Genomic DNA, 22,488 nt, shown 5'->3' on the forward strand with positions numbered 1-22,488 from the left:
TACGGCCCAATGGCCTTGTGTGATTGATCCATGTTGTGCGTTCGGGTCATTAAATACATACACACATTACATAACACAAAGCATACAATCTTACATTCCATTAATCATTCAAGTTCATAAAATCACATATCGTGCACATACATCACATTCAAGTTCATAAAATCACATATCATGTACTATATATGTACTATCGAACATAGCAAGTATATGATGTGAAAACAGGAAAGCATGAAAGTAACAGATAGGCACATGTGTTTCACCCCAAAACAGTTTAGAAAACAGTAAAAGAGGGGTTCAATGTACTCACCTGAGATTGCTTTGGAGTTCTTGTATAATAACCAGATAATGCTAACGATCACGGGATATCAAACGGCACCTAATAGGTAGCTATGTTAATATACCAGACCAAAATGGAAGGATCGGATAGTACCCGGGTTCGTAAACCAAACGAGTATGGAGACTCGTGTAATATGGTTTAACAAAGCCTACATACTAGAATGAAACTTAACCTAAGTGCTTACGGTCCATCACGACCCGTTTAGGTAGCTTATGCTACCTTACGCGTCGTTCGCGTAGAACGTGTCTGGAACGCCTAACATCGTGACCACAAGGTATAACCTCGGGAGGTTATAGCTATGGTCACCTAATGTGTTTGGTCAGATCCTAATGATCGACCAAATGGGTCGGGTTCGAAAGTATAAGCGATGGTTTAGATCGCTTACCTTACGACCCTATATAAGCACTATACAAAAAGTGACGAGCTAAGCATGTTAGAACATGCTTAACTAAGTTTAGAAAACAGGTTTGGCATCAAAGCAAACGGTTTTGATGCTCACGAGTAGTTTGGTTACAAAATATGCAAGAATGCACATTTTGGCCGAAACTATGACTCGTCACTGAGCCTAGATAACGTGGTAATCAGTAGGTATAGTCACTACGGACTATAACCATCGTGATCACGCTCACGTTATGAAGTTCCATGAACTTCATGTTGACCATAGGCTGGTCAATGCAGAAAGTCAACAAAACGTTGACTTTCGGACTCGAAAAGCGAATAAAAGAGCGAAAGAAGACTTACGAAGGGTCCCCGAATGCTAATCTAGATCAAAATAGCTCAGGTATGAAACAAAGGTTCCAACTTAGAGCTTAGATCAGATTCTTGTGGGTTTTTGGAACAAAGGGGGGGTATTTATAGGAAAATCATAACCGTTAGGATCGTTTATCGAATATCGTGCCACGATCGGGTGCGTACACTTGTCAAAAATGTGGTGGTTACTGAAAATGGCCTTTGGCCTTTGATTGGGTGAAAGGGCATTGCCCCTTGATCGAACGAAAGGCCAACTGCATTGATTAGAAACATTGAATCTGGTCTGACAGTCTGACGCGGCCCGCCTCAACATTTAGGCAAAACTCACGCGGGCCGCCTGAAGCTTCTGATCTGCACATACTTTCAAAAATGGCAGTTTTGGTCCCTGTTGCGTATTTAAGCCATTTCCGACACTTCTAAGGCCCGTAAAGCCAACTTTAAGGCCCTAAAATGATGCCTAAACATTGTGGACATTAAACATGCTCAAAAATGTTCCGGATGTTGGCTCGTTTGGCCGTACGATCGCGATGTTCCGTTAATTACGACGGAATGCGCATAAGCGCGGAAAACGATCCAAATGACGCAACGAATGGATTTTTCTCATGCCAAACACTAAGGCATAATATTAGGATGCTTACATAAGTTTTTGGATGTCCGGATGTATTCAGAACGTAAGTTATGCGCGAAGGTGCAAACTTGTGCACTTTTTGACACTTTTAGTCCCTGAATGACCCAAAAGTTTGTTTTAGCATACCAAACCCCTCAAAGCCTATTTCTAAGCTATATAAAGGATATTTATGATATGTTTAACTTATGGACATGTTCTGGAATGCTTGTTACAGTTCAAATTGGCATACTTTCACAGTTTGTCAAGTTTAGTCCCTGTAAGCGAATTAACTTGTTTTTGTCATACCAAAGCCTTCACAACTTATTTCTAAGTTATGTAAAGGTTATTTAAGGTATGTTAAGTATATGTTGATGTCCCAGAGTATTTGTCGCATTAAACTGAGTACGTTTTCGCACCAGGTTGCGTATAATTCTTCAGAGAGCGATGTAAAGTTTGAAATTGAACTAGAATTGATATGTGCAATAGATACACATAATTATACAAGATCCCAAGTATGAAATACGATATTTCATCGGCTTGGTATTTGTTTGAGGGTCGCGGTGACACAGGTGTCATAGTAAGTACATGTATGTTAATAGTTTAGCATGCTAAAGTGTTGTAAACAACACATAGGGCTATCGCGTGATACACGTTACCTCAATTAAATGATAAATATAGTTGACAAAATTGCGCACGTTGACGCGTATAGTAAAAAAGCCTTGTATTATAATACGAGCGATTATTGAAGTTGATGTTACTAATTCTTGTAAATGTTTTAATTGAAGGACACTCGCATCTGAAGATAGCGAGAGTTTAACAAATTGTGGATATGACGGTGGAACGGTCCGAGGTATGATAAGTAGAGCATACTCATCAAGGACCTAAATCGCGTGACGATCGCGAACAAGGTTGACGACATAGAAAGCCCGTTAGGGCAAGCATTTACAGGTGCACATTTTAAATTATTACGTGAATAGTAATATGCAACAAATACGTAGAGATTGAAAGTTGCATATGTAGATTAAAAACTTGGAAAAACCCGAATAGAAAACCTATCTGGGATATTGATTCCAAGAGAAACAAATAGAGGCATTACTTACATGGGGTGTAATGTGAAAATTATAAAAAGGTCATGTATACCAGGCATTGATCGCTTACTCTGGCCAAGTAAGTGGTAAACACGTGGTACCGAACGCACCGAACAAGCTTCCGCATTGATTTATTTTGTTTAAATTAATATGCAAATAATAAGAATTGCATTTGAATGTTTAAACCAGTTAGAATGATAAATCAAATATTTTGAAAGTATGTATGTGGTGTTACGCATGAACGTGATCGTTGAACGTGTATCGTTACGACTGCCGAAACTTGCTAATCTGAATATATATGTAAGCGTAGTCGTAGATTACACGAAGGTGTGTGGACACGAACCGAGATGACGATGTTAGATATATAAATGGGTGATCTGTAAATGCATATGTGCTTATGACTAACTGATTACATGCAACTGTTAATGGCAAGTATGAACATATGCTTGATTTGTGAATAAAGAACATGTGAACAAGGTAGATGATTATAGGATTATGTGATGGGCCATGTGATGAAACAGTTAGAATGTTACGTGAAATCGAATGATGTGAGGGCTGTATATATATATATGAATTCATGTTAGACGCTCATGTTAGACGACTGTAATTATCATTGAAATTAATATGAATATAATACTGGTTATAAGAAGTTCTATTAGTTATGTTAAGTGGAGATGATGACTTCCTACTAGTATGGTTAATGACAGAGATGCTTGAATATAAATGTTATATGAATTGGAAATATGAGCTGCCATTAGAGGTGATGGATTCTGGGTTTTCTTGAATGTACAAGTATACTAGCATAGGGTACAGCCTACCTTTATGTTGCATGTTTTGAAATATGTGAATTTAATGGAATTTGTCCTATATGATTGATTTAAGGGTATTGTGATGATTTCACATGGGCCGCACTAGTTTTTACAAAACAGAATATGTGTGTTTGATTAATGTATGGACATGAGTATAGTTGAAGTGGGCCGAAGCCTAGTGGGCGATTACAATTCAAAGTGTTAGGCTAGTTTCAACAATGAGTTATGTTAATAAGTTGAATTTGGGTTTTGATGGGTTATCCACACACACACATGCACTTGTTAGATGACATGTTGTTTTGGGCTGCACACTTGGGTTCGGGCCGGATACTTCTTTGGGCCGCACTCCTCGAGTGTTAAGTCTTAGGCTGTAGTACGGAATCGAGCCTGTTATGGATACGTGTGTTAATTATGTGTAAGATTGCGTGATATGTTTAACTGATGAGTAGTAAATAAACCAAGGATACATTGTACATGTTTTATCGTGACTTCTAGTGTGACAACGTGATCAACATGGATGCAAACTGATTGCTATATATACATGAACCTTTTCGGCTTTGAATAACTGAGTGTGGTCAAGTAACTAGTCTTACCGAGCAAACCAAAGGTGAGTTCACTGCTCTTTCTCCAAGCATGCATCGGGGAGGGATATCGGGTAACGTTCCGGGGAGGAATGTCAGGTTAATGGGATGTTTGTTATTACTCATTTCTATCATGTAAGACCCCTTACATCTACCGATAGTTGCCGGGGAGGCAACGAGGTTATTAGTTGATAGCGCTAACCCTCACACCGTACCGGGGAGGACGGCGTGAACTAATTTCCTTAAAGCATGACCAATGTTTTGATAGAGACATTGGGGTTGGGCAAATACATCTTGTAGCCATCTGCGGGTATTTTAGTGGTACATCATGATGGTTCGAATCAGAGTCCCAGTTACACGCCGATGCGACACGAGAATGTGATAGCTTACATAATAGACTTACAAGGAGAATTGCATGACACACAATCTGCGGTGGAAACCGTGGTCTTTGGATGTAAGTTGGAGGCATTACTTGGACGGTACCGAATGCACTACTTAGACCGATCACAAGGGCCTCCCGTGTACCCTGGTTTCGAAAGAGTTAAATCAGTTAATGGCATCGCTGGATGGAACTTTTGGATGATTATGACTGTGAAACTTGAATGTGCACGAGCTTTGCCGCTCACTATCGACTCTAACCTACCTGATCAGACTCGATCTGTTCAAACTAGAGAACTGAAGGGAGAGGATTTTTCAAGTTGAACCCATGCGGGGCATGGAGAAGCAACCTTTGGCAGGTCGGATGGTATTCGCTACCTCATGGAACGAATGTGGATCTCATTATAGGGCAACTTTAGGGAACTTGTGTTGAGCAAGCACACCAGCCTCGACATCCCATTCATTTGGATTTTGATGGAATATATTAGGCCTACACAGCGAAGCATGTGAACGACGTTTGACTTGTGCGAAAGCCAAGGTGGAACATCATAAACCTTCTGGTTTGTGTCAGTAATCAGAAACACCCATTTGGAGGATTGGAACAGACTGCCACGGATTTTGTCACTAGTCTACCTAAAACTCAGAACGGAAATAATATCACCTGGATGGTCGTTGATTGTCTCACATAACCAGCACACTTTCTTGCAATCGAGGAAACTGACGAGTCTTCACAGCTGGTAAATATTCCACTGAGAGAGGCGGTTCTTTTTAGGCACGAGGTGCCAACTCCGGTTACCTCTGATTTTGATCTATGCTTGATCTATGTCAGGCAATACACAACACCCCTGGCTCACGTCTAGACATGAGCATTACTTAGGACAAACGGTTAGAGTACATGAACCATCCTGACACTCGAAGACATGCTGCAAGCATGTGCGTGATGGAATTTAGTAAGAGTTAGAAGGACATTTACCTTTGGTTGGGTTCTACTGCAGCAGTCACTGTATTAGTATTTAGACAGCTCTGTTTGAGGCATTGCATAGACAATAAGGCCATCCGTGTTGGGTTAACGGGGGTGACAACCTAATCACAGATCCAGGACTCGTGCTCGAAACTCTTGAAAGATTGCTTAGATCAGAAATTGTTTGACGGCAACGCGTGACCGTCAGGAAAGCTGATAAGCTTAGGAAACACTAGGAGTTCACTGTAGGCTATCGTATCATGTTGAAAGTCTCACCCTGGGAGGGGTGTGGTACGCTTGGGAAGCGTGGAAAGCTTAATTTACGTTACATTGAGTCATTCTGAGTTCTGGAAAAAAAAAATCCGTCACGTGACCTACAAACTCGAGTTACCCGACGAATTGGGTAATGTGCACAACATCATTTATGTCTCAGAACTAAGGTAGTGTTTGATGAAACATTTGTGATACCTTTATTAGACAAGTTGCAGCTGTCGAGGAGCCAATCAAAGACAAAGACGAGGAAGTAAGGTTCGTTAACATAGTCCAATTTCCAATCATGAGAGTTCGTTGGAACTAAGATGTGGACCGGAGTTCACATGGGAACGCGAAGATCAGATGAAACTCAAGTATCCTCAACTTTTTCCTGATGACCAATCTAACTCTTCAAGTTGGGGATGATGTGGCACTTGAGCAAAATCCGCAGCAATCTTGATTTATCACTTCACTTCTTCGTGCTTACTTGTCAAATTTCGGGACGAAATTTCTTTCAAGTTGGGGATGATGTGACAACCCGGATAATTAAGGTTAGCATTATTTGAAATTCCATAAACCCTTAGCGTGTGTTTCTGTGTTTATTTACCTACCTCGTGCATTATTAAATATTTATGTGTGGAAACCGTTAAACACTTTTATGTGTTATTTATCTAATTTAGAAAACTAACCTATCGGGCCACGAGTTACTTGATACATTTGGGCCGCAAACTCGCTCGCTTAACGCACACGTTTGTGCCTGAGGTCACACCCCTCTTACTTCACCCTAGGCCCACACAACTGAGGCCCAACCCGAACTTACACACTCAATTATATCTTAACCGTACATGGGTTAAGTGAAGCCCAAGAAGGAGATTTGAGGAATTGGGTTGGCCACTGTTGAGATGATATATACACGCACACATCTAAGGAATTGTACGTGGTTTTCATAAGTTAGCATTCACTAGCATTCATATTATCACAAACCCTAAACACCCCCACTTTTAAACTTACGGCAACCACCACCACCCCCGTTTCAGCCGGAGCACAACTACCGATCGCCGGTAAGGCCCCTCTCCTTCATTTGTAACTCTTTAAATTAACGCATTCATCGCGGTTTCTCGTCATGGTTTCGGTTCAACTTGTGAATCTTTGTTTACGTGACATCATGCTTAACTGTTTATGTGTTTGCAAATCTGAATTAGTGGGTGTATTATGTATGCGTGTGTGTATATACATGTGTATATATATATATATATATATATATATATATATAAAACTAACAGTAGACTTGAAGATTTTGAAAGTATGTATGTGGTGTTATGCATGAATGTGATCGTTGAACGTGTATCGTTACGACTGCCGAAACTTGCTAATCTGAATATATATGTAAGCGTAGTTGTAGATTACACGAAGGTGTGTGGACACGAACCGAGATGACGATGTCAGATACATATATGGGTGATCTGTAAATGCATATGTGCTTATGAATAAATGATTACATGCAACTGTTAATGGCAAGTATGAACATATGCTTGATTTGTGAATAAAGAACATGTGAACAAGGTAGATGATTATAGTATTATGTGATCGGCCATGTGATGAAACAGTTAGAATGTTACGTGAAATCGAATGATGTGAGGGCTGCATATATATATATATATATATATATATATATATATATATATATATATATATATATATATATATATATATATATATATATATATATATATATATATAAATTCATGTTAGATGCTCATGTTAGACGACTGTGATTATCATTGAAATTAATATGGATATCATTGAAATACTGGTTATAAGAAGTTCTATTAGTTATGCTAAGTGGAAATGATGACTTCCTACTAGTATGGTTAATGACAAAGATGCTTGAATATAAATGTTATATGAATTGGAAATAGGAGCTGCCATTAGAGGTGATGGATTCTGGGTTTTCTTGAATGTACAAGTGTACTAGCATAGGGTACAACCTACCTTTATGTTGCATGTTTTGAAATCTGCGAATTTAATGGAATTTGTCCTATATGATTGATTTAAGGAGATTGTGATGATTTCACATGGGCCGCACTAGTTTTTACAAAACAGAATATGTGTGTTTGATTAATGTATGGACATGAGTATAGTTGAAGTGGGCCGAAGCCTAGTGGGCGATTACAATTCAAAGTGTTAGGCTAGTTTCAACAATGAGTTATGTTAATAAGTTAAATTTGGGCTTCGATGGGTTATCCACACACACACGTGCACTTGTTAGATGACATGTCGTTTTGGGCTGCACACTTGGGTTCGGGCCGAATACTTCTTTGGGCCGCACTCCTCGGGTATTAAGTCTTGGGCTGTAGTACGGAATCGAGCCTGGTATGGATACGTGTGTTAATTATGTGTAAGATTGCGTGATATGTTTAACTGATGAGTAGTAAATAAACCAAGGATACATTGTACATGTTTTATCGTGACTTCTTGTGTGATAACGTGATCAACATGGATGCAAACTGATTGCTATATATACATGAAGCTTTTAGGCTTTGAATAACTGAGTGTGGTCAAGTAACTAGTCTTACCGAGCAAACCAAAGGTGAGTTCATTGCTCTTTTTCCAAGCATGCATCCCGGGGAGGGATATCGGGTAACGTTCCGGGGAGGAATGTCAAGTTAATGAGATGTTTGTTATTACCCATTTCTATCATATATGACCCCTTACATCTACCGATAGTTGCTGGGGAGGCAACGAGGTTATTAGTTGATAGCGCTAACCCTCACACCGTACCGGGGAGGACGGCGTGAACTAATTTCCTTAAAGCATGACCAATGTTTTGATAGAGACATTGGGGTTGGTCAAATACATCTTGTAGCCATCTGCGGTAATCGAGTTAATAACAACATTAAATCAAATTATTGAACTACTGAACTGTGGAACTGTTTTATACACATACCTGGTAACTAAATGCGTTAACAAAACTTTGAACTCACCAGCGTCATCTGACACACTTGTCTGCATGCTTGCAGGTCGTTAGATATCTTGGATTTGGGAACTTGCTGTCTGGAGTAGCTGGAGTGGTCATGGGTCGACTGGAGAGATTTATGTCTTTAAACTATTGATACTATACATTGGTTTTGAAACAGTTTAACTTGGGTTTACTGTTTGCTTCCGCTGAACATGTTGGTTTTCATTTGAACTTGTGGATGGTATTTTTATTAATAATTGAGAATTTTATTTTGAAACTTGTATGGGTTCAACGTAATTAGTGGCTCGTTGTTGGTACGTCACACGCCTAACAGGGACATTCCCTAGGTGGTATTTTGGGGGTGTGACATTTAAGTTTACTTCAACAATTAGAAATGCCAGTATAGAAATGAGATTGATAACAAATGAATGTTATTACCAAATTTTCCAAAACAATAAATCGTAACGACGCAATCTGGGTGATTATGCATCGACTAACCGAGTCAGCTCAATTCCTACCAATGAAGGAAACCTTTAGTATAAAACGCTTAGTTAAGTTGTATATGGATGAAATAGTCACGATACATAGAATCCTGTTATGTATTATATCAGATCGAGATAGTCATTTCACTTCTCATTTCTGGGAAAGTTTTCAAAAAGCCATGGAAACTCGACTGAATCTAAGTACAACTTATGAGCAGGGGGAAGAACAATACAAACATAGGAAGACATGTTGAGAGCATGTATGATAGGTATTGGTAAAAGTAAGACGATCATCTGCCACTCATAAGAATTATCCAATGTGTGGATTGATATTGAAAAGTACAAAGATGAAGGCGGTATTCAAAGAGTAAGATGTATGCATTGTAACAAGATGTATAAGTGTTAATCAAAATCTTAAGGTGCGACTAATCTTTGCACACATCAAAAAAGTATGCCCCATGCTTAGCTAAAAATAGTGGCGGTCAAACACAAATTGCATATAACTATTTGAAAATTTGATAAAAAAGCCATTAGGCATGGTTTAGTATACGTGATAATAGTTGATGAATTGCCATTTATTTTTGTAGAAATGATAGGTTTTAGGTTTTTTGTGAGCCTAAGTCAACCATCTCTTAAAGTTTCATTTAGAACCACCATTAAAAGGACATATACAATATGTTCCGAGAAGAAAAAAAAAGTATGCGATTCTATAAAAAAATAATGTTGGTGGGGTTTGTTTAAGAACAGACAACTAGACTTCTAATCAACAGTCTAGTTACACGTGCCTCACTGCCAACTTTATAGATCAGGAGTGGAATTAAGGAACAAAATCTTAGCTTTTTTTCCCCAAGAGAACATTGTGGTGTAGCCATTGAGAAAGCGGTTGAAAAACTTCACAAAAATTTAAAAAACTAAAAACATTTTAATAGTTTCAGTTGACAATGCTAGTGCTAACGATGTTGCAATAGACTTTTCTGAAAAGGGTTTTCCAAAATTCCAACAAGTGACTTCTAAATGCTAAATGGACACACATTAGATGCGTTGCACATATTCTATACCTGGTGGTCCAGGATGGAATTAAAAAAAAGTTAATATGGCGGTTGATAAAATTAGCTAGGCAATTAGGTGGATTAGGCAATCACCTTCATGGATTGACAAATTCAGCAACTTTGTTATGGTTGTTAATGGCGATACAACAAAACACCTACTTTTAGCGATATGATATTGAGGAAACTATCTTTAGAATCAAACTTGAAATAATGGGTTATGAGGAACTTACGCCTACTGATTGGGAAAGTGTTAGAGATTTGTGGTATTTTCTGAAACCGTTTATTGATGTTACTTTGAGGGTCTTAGGGTCATATTATGTAACATATGATGAGGTTATTGGCAATGATACTCTTTGTCAGATTGCAATGGCAATGAAGGCAAAGTTGTAGTAGTATTTTTGTAGCATATAGAGAATGGACTTATTGTTATACCCTGCTTTGGTTCTAGTGTAACAACCCGACCTTCCGGGTCATTACGTGTATCTGTCATTTCTTGCTTAATTACTTGTACTCTCGAGATCCCGATTATCGCCACGGGTTAACTACTCTAAACTATGTTTTCAAACACATTTTAAACGCTTATTACAATGCTTATTCAAAACGCAGTTATCGCAACTAAACGCTATTTATAACGCTCACTATTTAAACGCATTTTATTGCTTGCTTAGACTAAACGCTATTGCAACGCAAACTCGAAACGCGGATTTACTTTTGTGCATCTTATATATTACGTGTGCTATTTGTGTGATTACTTATTTTATGTTATGTGGTTATCTCAACGCAACGCTCACTCGCAACTCGCTTAAACACAACGCAACGCTTAACACAGAAACGAAAATTGGAAAACTAACTCGCACAACTCGACTGATCGAATGGACACCCGATCGAATGGACATCCGCTCGGATGACCATCCGACCGGATGGCCATCCGACCGGATGGCCATCCGATCGAAAGGCCATCCGACCGAGTACACCTTGCATCTTCCACCGACTTAACTCCTCTCTCTCCCTATAAATAGTACCCGTACACGTCCTTTCACTGATTTGACGTCTCCATCCGACCACACGCACACCGGTCGCTCTCAACCAATCTTGATCAAGACTCAAGGCTTTTTGGTAAGCTTTTCTCTTCAAATCCTGTACAATCAGCATCACTACACATTTCTACATCATCTTATCCATCAAAATCACACATTTTCTTCTTGAAATCGCCTGATTTGGATTCCTTGAAGGTGGTTCTCACTCAGTTGCTTATGCAAGCTGTTGTGTGACATCATCTCATCAAGATTGGTTCAGATCTATAGGATTTCCACAATTTTCAACAAAAATCTCAACAAGATAACAACATTTTTCAACTGATTTCATCTTTTCTTCAACTTTTCTACTCTAAACCGATGGAACCTGGACCCAAACTGACCATAGACTCGTTCCTTAGTCGAGAGCCGGCTTGAAAACGGATTTCCATCCGAGAGATGACCGATTTACGGGTCAAACATGAAACTCCTTCAAGAATAGTGAATCTGATTGAATGGGGTGATTCCCATCCGATCAAATGAGCTGGACCTTGGTGTGTTTCCGTTGTTTGACACGTCATCACGCCATCTCCGTTAAACCTCAAACTTTTTAACTTTGAAGACTTTGTAAGATTTTTCAAATACAAGATTACCCACATGAGTGGCCATCCGATCGGGTGACCATCCGATCGAATGACCATTCGACCAGGTGACCTGTCCCCTATACTAAACTATGTTCAAAGCGATTTGAGCAAACTTCAAACTTTAACAACTTTCCAAAACAACACCATACACTTCATTCGAATGGCCATCCGTTCGAATGGTCATCCGCTCGGATGACCATCCGTCCGGATGACCATCCGCTCGAATGGATACTCATCTGTTCGGATCACCATCCGAACACTCTACCAGTCGACCTTCTGTTTACGCTCTGTTCAACGCTTACACTACCGTTCTATGATTAGGCTAACTCCAACGCGCTCCCTTCAATCCAAGTCTGTGTTTACTAGCTAAACATGCATTGTGGGTATACTCGAACCCTTTTCGTTTAACGCACTTTTGGGGTGTTACATACGTTCTATATCAACGCACACAATACTTAAACTCTTTTACAAACGCTAACCGCTCTCGCATGTTATACGTGATTTGATGAATGCTTGTATGTTATATTTACATAGTGATTGCTTGCCTGACACCTTAGCAACGATAGTACTACAGTTTGGACTCAACACCTGTTTATTCAGGGGTTGTTAAGGGTATTACTTCACATGTTCACGGTGGTGAAAATGTGTTGCGCATTCTACAACCTGCAGTCATGTTGGTTGCATGTGTCATTGTCGATAGCTTACTTGATTCACATTTCTACGTGTTACATGTTGGTTATGCGTAAACGCTTTCGGTATTATAGGCTATTCAAACTTGTGTACTCACCTTTACATTTTATGTAATTACTTTATTTTAATGTATGTGACAGGTTGATAGGATGCTATGCTAATCTCTTGCGAAATTAGGATATGCAGTCTAGAAACCACATCAATAGAAAATCTTGGTTGTCGGACTTGTTTTGTTCGAGAGAAACTCGTTATCTGTAATAATTACTTGTTGAATATTTGTTGATTGGTATGGGACAATTGACCTTTAAAAGTATTGGTAACAATTAGTTGTTATGGATCTCTTGAGCAATCTGGTTCGCCTAGTGCCACGCCCCGATGTTTCCGTCATCGGTTGGGGTGTGACATCTAGGCCCAAGGAAAAAAAAAAGCACTACCTGGATTAATTTTTCTTGATCATTATGAAGAAATAGTTGATAAAAGGGAATATGAAACTTGTTATGGATTCATGCATGGATTATATAATTATATTAGTATTTATTCCTAAGCATGGTTGTAGAAATCGTTGGTCGCTAGTCGATCGGTGGGATGGGGACTAGCGATTAATCGGAATTTTTTGGAGTTAATCAGGATTACTTGTGATTAATCGGGGATTAATCGGCGCCTAGTAGGGATTTTTACGACCATATTCCCAAGGTACTAGTAATACCGAGTCTTCAGATTCATCAGTATTAGGTAAACATAAAAAACCTAATGATATCACACCAAAACCACAATTCAGAAACAAACTAAGGGAAAAGATGCAAACATATAGAGTTGCACATGTTGGTGAGTTAGACAAATTTTTGAAAGAAGATTTGGAAAAAGATTAAGAGAACTTTAGTCTTTTAGCATAGTGGAAAGTTAGTAGCATGAGATTCCCGATTTTGTCCTTGATGGCCAAAGACTTATTCACCATTCCAATGTTAGCAGTGGCTTCATAATCAACATTTAGCAAAAGTAGGAGGGTTTTGGACCCATATAGGAGTTCTATGACTTCTATGATTAGGGTTCAGAATCGTTTCGAATTCGAGAAATTCGAAATTCGACTCGATTTGAATTTGATTATCAAGGTTCGAATTAGAGTTGATTCGTATTCACGTCCAGTAATCGAATACGAATTTACAATTTTCAATTCGATTCGAAATTCGAATTCAATTTGTACATAACTTTTTTAATATATATACACACACATATAACTTCTAAATTTGGGTCAAAGTATGAATTACATCCATAACTGAAAAGTTTATTATTTATAACATTATCAAATCTAATGACAAATAACTTATCTACTTATTTCTAATTTTTACCTAACTTAAATCGCTACTAGTAACTAACATATCTTCTAAATTTTGGTGTTTTAACATATTGATAGTTATTTAATTTTGCAAGTTATTATATTTTATGTTAAATATAATTAGTTTGTAGTAGTTTTTAAAAATGAAAGTAAAATAATTTATTGTTTATGATGAATTTAAATTAAATCGAATTATTCGAATTTGGTTCGAATTCGATTCGAATTCAGTTCGATTTTCGATTCGAATTCGAGTTTCAAAAACAAATTGAATTGAATCGAATATGAATTCAGGAAAAAAAATATTCGAAAAATTCGATTCGAATAATTCAAAAATTCGTTATTCGATTCGATAAACACCCCTACCTATGATTGTTGAGAGTTTGGTTGGTTTTGGGATTGTTTTGCTTCAATCAATAGTCTCATCACCGCAGAAGATTGGGACACAATCCTAGAAATCGATAAACGCATGTTTTATTATTAATAAGCTTTGTAATTTTGTTCATATCATAATACGCAACCACGCTTTGTTTATATTGAATTTTATTTGATATAGCATTGGATATAGAGGAACATTCATGAAGTTTGCTTTTTGCAATGTCAAGCGTGAAGAGCGAAGACATATATGAATTTATTTTAGTGGTTTGACGATTGGTTGATACGATTTGGGATTTTGATTTTGTTTTATTAAATGGTTAATCTTGAACCATTAGTTTAGTGTTGATATTTTTTTTAATTCTCTCCACATTTACCGTTATATAGTTGATAATCCTATACTTATGAAAATATTTTTAGCTTTGAAATACATATGGTTTATAAGTTGGTGTAAAACACACATGATCATTTACTAGTTTTTTTAGCTTTGAAATGCATAGCGCTAAACCTTTTCCATGATCAACCATTTTGCAGCCCAGTATAACCTACCAAAAATTTCTATATAGTCAATTATGTAGCCCAATATTTGCCATGATCAACCATTTTGCAGACCAGTATAACCTACCAAAGAACTTATTTAGAGTATGTTTGGCATGGAGCTTTTAGTAGCTTCTAGCTTTAAGTTTTTTTTTTTTAAAAAAAAAACCCCATACTCAATAAAAAACCATGTTTGGTTGAAGTAGCTTGAAGTTTTTGGTTGAACGCTCCTACTAGTAGTGTTTAGAAGAAGCTACAATCTTTTAGGGAAAGATGACTATTTTAACCTCTAAAGATAATGAAGTTTTTAGTTATATTTTTTTAGTTATGTCCATTTTGGTCATTTTATACATTTTATTAAAAGCTCCAGCTATGGGCTACCAGCTTTCAGCCTCCTGCCACCAGCTTCCAACCACCAGCCACCGGCTACTTTTGCCAAACATACCCATAGTCAATTATGCAGCCCAATATATAGCCCACCTCTTGTAGCCCATTTACTCACATAAAACCTGAACACCAAAGTACCTGAACCTAGAATGGTTCGGTTATTGAATAATATTTTTAGCTTTGAAAACCCAAGAAACCTGACCCAAAAAATCTGAAACCCGAAGAGCACACCTGTTAGATATATAGTTGAGCAGCTTACTGCTGTATACCATACTCATATGTGGGATTTGGTTCCACTAGCTCCCACCTGGAAAGCATACAATCACTTTCCGTGGGGTCTATAAGACAAAAACCACGTAGGATGGTTCAACTGAATGATACAAGACCAAACTCAGGGCCGGCAAAAGCCCATGTGCAGGATGGGCCTGTGCACAGGGCCCAAACCAGCATGGGGCCCAAAAAAAAACTAAAATTCCTGTATATGTTGAAATAGGCCCAATTACTAGATCAGTTTCACATGTAAAGCACTAAAGCCCATACGGTTGCAGTGAATTCAATTTTGAAATAGGCCCGATAACCAATTACAAACAATAAGGCCAGTATATGTGATCTGATATGAGGGGACGAGGAAACTGGGAAACAAAAAGACGCAAGACGTTGCTGAATCGCTGATCGGCTGTGATTTCAATTGCAATATTTTTTGATATCAGAGGTATGTTAATAACTTAATATCAGTCGCTGATTTCGTTTTTGATTTCATATATTTTCAATCAGAGTTGTGTTAACAGTTAATATGTATTCTGATTTCAATCGGAGGTATGTTAATAACTTATAAACTTAATATCAGTTGCTGATTTCGATTTTGATTTCATATGTTTTTTTTTCTTTTTGATTTCGTTTTTTTTTTATTTAAATATTGAATGAATGTTATTTGTTAATAATGAATGAATGTATATTTTTTGTTAAGTGATGCCTTGTGAATGTGATTGAAATATTGAATGAATGTTTTTTTTTTGTTAATATTTAGAAATTATGCCTCCCGTTCCTAAATACAAATACCCATCCGGCCATCAAAAACGTAAGAAGAGGAAGCTAGAGGAAGAGAAAAGAAAGGCGGACAACGTAAAACAAAACCGAATAAACAAGTTTTTTTTCAAAAGAGACTCAAAATTCTAGTTCTAGCTTGGGTGACGATAATGTGGGTCAAGAGGCTAATGTGGGCGAAGACAATGTGACTGTAGGTGAAGAAGGTAATATGGGCGAAGACAATGTGACCGTAGGTGAAGAAGGTAATGTGGGCGAAGACAATGTGACCGTAGGTGAAGGCAACATGAACGTATGTGAAGATAATGTTAATGATACCGTAGATGAAGATGATGTTAATCCGGTTCCAGATATTGATATTTTTGATCCTAGAAATTGGGGTGGGCTTAGTAATGACATGATTAAAGAGTTGGTTACGAAAGGTCCAAAAAGAGATATGGATGTTAAGGGCCCCGTGGATAAATTTGGAAGACATTTTTCTAATACCATGTACACTAGAATTTTATCAAATAGGGAGACGTGCGATAGAGAATGGCTAGTGTATTCAAAAAAACTTGACAAACTCTATTGTTTTTGTTGTAAAGTTTTTAGAACGCGGCATCCGAAAGGTGGGTTGGATGATGAAGGTTATAACGATTGGAGACATGCCAGTGGTAGACTTAAAGAACATGAAGTTGGTTTAGAACATTTCAAGAATATGAATGAATGGTTTGAATTGCGACAAAGGTTGAAATGCAAAGAAACAATTGACAAAGGGGCATATGAGCACTTTAGAAAAGAAAAAGATTATTGGAAACAAGTCATCTTAAGGATTATTACACTTGTGAAGTTTCTTGCAAAATATGGCTTAGCGTTTCGTGGGTCAAATGAGAAGTTGTATCAAAAAGGAAATGGAAACTTTTTGGGTTTGGTTGAGATGTTGGAAGAGTTTGACCCGATTATGAAAGAACATGTGCGCCGAGTTTTGAATGAAGAGTGTTATGTACACTTTCTTAGCCACAATATTCAAAACGAGTTGATACAACTATTAGGGGATAAAGTTAGAACCGAAATCATCAAGAAAGTTAAGCAAGCAAAGTATTACTCCATCATCCTCGATTGCACGCCTGATACAAGTCACCAAGAGCAAATGTCCATAATTGTGAGGTATGTGAATTTTAACTCTAGTTCTGTGACCATTGAGGAATCCTTTTTAGGTTTTTTGGTTGTTGATGATACCACAGGTTTAGGACTTTTTGAAGTAACATGTAAGGAATTAGAGTCGCTTGATCTTGATATTGGTGATATGCATGGTCAAGGCTACGATAATGGGGCAAACATGAGAGGAAAAAACAAAGGAGTTCAAACTAGATTTTTAGAAAAAAATCCTAGAGCTTTCTATAGTGCTTGTGGTTGTCATAGTCTAAATCTAGTATTGTGTGACATGGCTAACATAATTACTAAGTCTAAGGAATTTTTTGGAACAATACAACGGTTATATACTATCTTTGCCCATTCTATTAATAGGTGGCAAATTTTGAAAGACAATGTTAAAGGATTAACTCTTAAATCATTGTCTACAACTCGTTGGGAAAGTCGTATAGATAGTATTAAGCCTATAAGAACTCAACTTGGAGATGTAAGAAAAGCTTTGTGAGAAGTTAGGGGGACGGATAGGGATGCTAAAATCATAAGTGAAGCTAAATCATTAGAAGAGTATGAACTTGGTGATTTTGAATTTTTGGCACAAATTGTCATTTGGTTTGAATTATTATCAAAGGTGAATGTGGTGAGCAAACGGTTACAAGCAAAAGATGTTGTTCTTGATGTTGCTATTGATGAAGTGGACAAATTAATTAAATTCTTTAAGGATTATAGAGAAGTGGGGTTCTCTAAGGCACTTGATGAAGCTAGAGAAATTGCAAATGAATTAGGTGTTAATGCGGAATTTCGTCAAAAACGTGTGATATATAGGAAAAAACAATTTGATGAATCGTCAAGTGTAGAAGAAGTAACATTTTCACCCGATGAGGATTTTAGAGTAAATTATTTTTTAAGTATTGTTGATCAAGCTATTTTTTCACTTGAAACAAGATTTAAACAATACCAAAAATTCGAAAAAATATTTGGGTTCTTGTTTCCTAAAAAGTTGAAGACTCTTGATAAGGCCAAGCTTAAGGAGTGTTGTTATCGCCTTGAAGATGCATTGAAGTATGAAGGAGAATCCGATATTGATGCTAAAGAATTGTGTACGGAGTTGAAGTTGATTACTACATTCTTACCGAGACACATTGACAACGCTTTTGACGTTTTAGACTATATCTTCCAACGCAGTACTACTTATCCTTATGCTATAAATGCATATAAAGTGTTGTTGACAATTCCGGTAACCGTGGCATCGGCAGAAAGAAGTTTCTCAAAGTTGAAGTTGTTGAAGACCTATTTACGTTCTACAATGTCACAAGAAAGGCTAAACGGGTTGGCGACAATATCTATTGAAAGTGAAATATTAGATACTATGGATTACAAGGAGTTGATCGAGAGCTTTGCTTCAAAAAAACGCTAGGAGAACCACATTGTTTGCTTAGCAAGTAAGTTCGATACTTTGATCATTTTTGCTACACTATTTTTGTTAATTTGTTTTATCTATTTCATAACAATTATCGTAGTATTATGAATTTTTAGTATTTATATATATATATGATTGAATGATTGATGAGTTTATGTTATATGAAGATTTGCGAATATGGCCCAAATTTTTTATCTCGAACAAGGCCAAAATTTTTTTTGTGATTTTCGGAGACGGCCCTGACCAAACTTGATGCAAAAGGATATTTACAAAAGTATGGTATGGATTATGAGGAGGCTTTTGCCCTCATTGCTAAAATGACGGTGATTCGTACTCTTATAGCAGTTGCATCTATTCGACAGTATAAAATATTTCAAATGGATGTCAAGAATGCATTCTTGAATGATGATTTGCATGAGGAGGTTTACATGATTCCGCCCAAGGCAATGCTCACTTTGTAGTTTGTCGGCCTCAGAAAGTTTGAGTTTGAGAAATTCTCCATGGTGATTACTTCTTTTGGACCCAACCCAAAAACCGTTGGACAGAACCATATGTAGTAAAAGCAGGGCCGGCCCTGGGGGTGGGCGGGGAGGACCACCGGCCAGGGCCTGATGTTTCGGAGGGCACGCCATTTTTAGAAAAAAGCCGATATGTATACGTAAAAATTTCTTTTTTAATAGGGTATACCTATATAAAGACCAAGATAGGCCCACTTACAAAACTATTCTTATGCTTTAGATTAGTTATTAGCCAATTGGCATTAGGTCTAGATCTTTATTGAGCCAAATACCCAATTTGGCCTAAGGGTACGTTTTTGGAGCTCGAATAGGGTACACGAATTCTTAGGGCCGGCCCTGAGTAAAAGGGCTGGAAATCGGTTCTTTATATATATGTACAAATGGTTTCGGTTCCGGTTATAACCACCGACGAAGATGGGCTCCGCCAAAGTGATGGCGGGCGTGAAAGGAAGGAGAGGAGTCCAACATGCATTAAATCCCTTTTATTTTAATTTCATTTTTCCTTTTTTTAAGTAGTTAGGGGCTTTAAAGGGGCGTTATCACACACCGTGCATGTTAACGATAATGTATATGTTTCAACGGAATTAAACAATAAGACAGGAACCGTATGCTTCATTGGTATGAACTCAATGGGTTTGTGTTTTATTTGCATTGAAGAACATATGCGGTATGATCAGCTTCCGGTGACTGTGGCCAAGGGAAAAGTCTTATGGGAGTACTTGCAGGAAGTGAGAAATGTGGAAGCTATATTTGTTCAACAATTAATTACATGCTTTTATAGTGAAATGATTTAGTGGTAGTGCAAAAAAGTGCATTCACCACCTCGACGCCACTTCTTCGAGTTAACAAAATGCCGTTTGGTAACATGTGTGAAACAAGTTGTTTTAATTTCAAGTAAGACTAGGCGTGGCAATCATGTTGGATTGGCAAGTTAAACTGATAAACGAAGAGGGTGTTGCTAAATGTACCCTCTTTTCTACTGAATACACCCCCTCCTTCAACTTTTACATTAATATAATTCAAACCCTTTTGTTTTTCTTTCATTTTTTTAATCTTTAATTATTATTATTACTCGTATTTGTTTTTAAAACATTATTTCATTTAAAAAGAAACTTTTTTTTGATTATTTGAAAAATAATCGTTTTCTTACGTTTTAAACTAAAGCGAGTCATTTTAATTTTGAAATGGATTTTTTTGTTCATAGCGTCTTGAAGGGGGTATGCGAATTCGGTTCGTATAAACAATGATACACAAAAAATTAAATGAAGCTTTAAAGCCAGCCAACTTAACTAACGTTTTATTTTCTTTTTACGTCTTATTACTTTTAATAAATAAAAGTTATTAATTATATTAAAAAAACATTTTAATATAATAATACTAATAAAAATAGAAATAGAAAGATGAGAGAACTAAAATACGAAATAAATAAAAAATATAAATGCAGCTGTTTTTTTTTTCAAAAAAAAGTTCTGAAACTTTTTTATTGTATAAAAAATATCTTTTTTATTAATTTTAATGACGTTTTATAGAAACATAATAAAATACTAGTAATAGAAAGTGTCTTCAAATTATAGAAACACAATAGTTTTCAAAAATAATATTTGAATTGTTTAGAGTGACGAAATTTAACAACTTTTAAATTATATTTTTAGAAAGGGGGTATTTACATTTAGTCAACCCCTATATTTATTCGTATCAAGGACTTCAATCCTAACCTGGACATACTTAAACCCGTGCAACTTAAACACAACCGGTATAACCATTTATCCAAACAAGTTGATGGATGTAAACAACATCTTGGGTCATATATATGGAATGAGTTTTTTTATTTTTAATTCTAATTTTAAACATGTTGTGCGTTTTAAAATATATATTTTTATTTTTAGTTCTAATTTTAAACGGGTTGATGGATCGACTTGTTTAATTAAAGTGAGTTAGATTTGAAAGTACTCTTTTAAGCTTTTAAAGGAAAGTGATTATTCATTCTATATATAGGTAGTTTTTATGGAACAATTAATTTCCTCTTAACTGAAAAGAAAAGTGAATCAATCCTAGAAAACCATATAGAAATTGAACGAGACATAATTTTATGTAATAAAGAATCTCACTACACATGAAAAAAAAAAGAGGAGTAAAATATTATTAAAACTAAAGATCTATCTATATAAAGTATGGTACTTATCGGCCACCGCACCTGGTAATAATATTGCAACCCCGACGATACGGGTTAGCTTGACGTCTACTATTACAGTTGTAATAAGAGTGACCACGATGATTACATGGAACATTGTTCTTTTGTAGTGCACCATAGCTGATGTAGCCCCTTCCTGCTAGAACTCGTCTAGCACTCTCAGACTCCATCGTGACCTCCTCCTCTTCAAGGTCCCTTACGATTTCACCACGACCATTCCCCTCAAAGGGCACATTCATGGAAGAGGAAAGTGCAAAACAAGAAAACGCCAACGCTAAGATGAAAAATGCAATACCGTTAGCCATTTTTAGAGACAATAAGAAGAAATGAAATCAAAGAATAGAGGTTTTTGGTGTTATAGTTTTGGGCAAGAGTTGAGATTTTTGGGGAGAAATAACAGAAGTGTTTTGTGGTTAAGATTTATGATCCACAAGTATTTGGAATGCAAGAACGTAACAAACATATTAGAGTTTTTGACGTTTGACTGGCTATGCATGGCCATAATCAGTCTTAACATGAATGTTTTCCTAGTAAAACTTTCACTGAGGAGTCGCCTAAACTTTTGTAAGGGTACAAAAATAAATCAATTTGGATATAACATTCATTATATTTTGTGATATATTCCATAATTTTATGAAAACAAGATCCTTTACTTTAAGAAGCAAAAAAAAAAAAAAAAACTAGTGTTCCTTTTTGAAACCTTGTAAACGCTCTAAGGCTGGTGGGTATGGTATATGATGGGCTTTATCACACCACATCAGCACCACGTAGGATTAGAGATGGGCATTTTCGGGTATTTTTAAAACCCGGAACCGGTTCCAACCCGGAACCGGGTATGGGTACAAGTGAATGGAACCGGGTTGTAAGTGGAACCGGGTCCGGGTATAACCCGGGTACACGTCATTTTTTTAGAACCGGTGGAACCGGTTTCGGGTACTATAGAACCGGGTCCGGGTAC

The 22,488-nt window shown here is 37.0% G+C and overlaps 2 protein-coding genes across 2 annotated transcripts in view; one reads left to right on the top strand and one right to left on the bottom strand.

Moving 5' to 3' along the window:
* Positions 1–18,818, top strand: part of LOC110900491 (zinc finger MYM-type protein 1-like) — a 31,371-nt gene extending 12,553 nt beyond the window's left edge. Inside the window, exons 2-5 of the mRNA XM_022147379.1 lie at positions 16,257–16,307; positions 16,390–17,689; positions 17,780–17,891; positions 18,033–18,818. Of these exons, the coding sequence (XP_022003071.1) occupies positions 16,257–16,307; positions 16,390–17,689; positions 17,780–17,891; positions 18,033–18,818 (2,249 nt within the window). The remainder of the gene's footprint in view (positions 1–16,256; positions 16,308–16,389; positions 17,690–17,779; positions 17,892–18,032) is intronic.
* Positions 18,819–21,517: 2,699 nt separating this feature from the next.
* On the bottom strand, positions 21,518–21,835 carry LOC110900492 (rapid alkalinization factor). Its single transcript, XM_022147380.1, has one exon. It carries the CDS (start codon positions 21,833–21,835, stop codon positions 21,518–21,520), a length of 318 nt encoding a protein of 105 aa, XP_022003072.1.
* Positions 21,836–22,488: the final 653 nt, after the last annotated feature.

Source organism: Helianthus annuus, chromosome 13, assembly GCF_002127325.2.
Source record: "Helianthus annuus cultivar XRQ/B chromosome 13, HanXRQr2.0-SUNRISE, whole genome shotgun sequence".
Classification (NCBI taxonomy): Eukaryota; Viridiplantae; Streptophyta; class Magnoliopsida; order Asterales; family Asteraceae; genus Helianthus; species Helianthus annuus.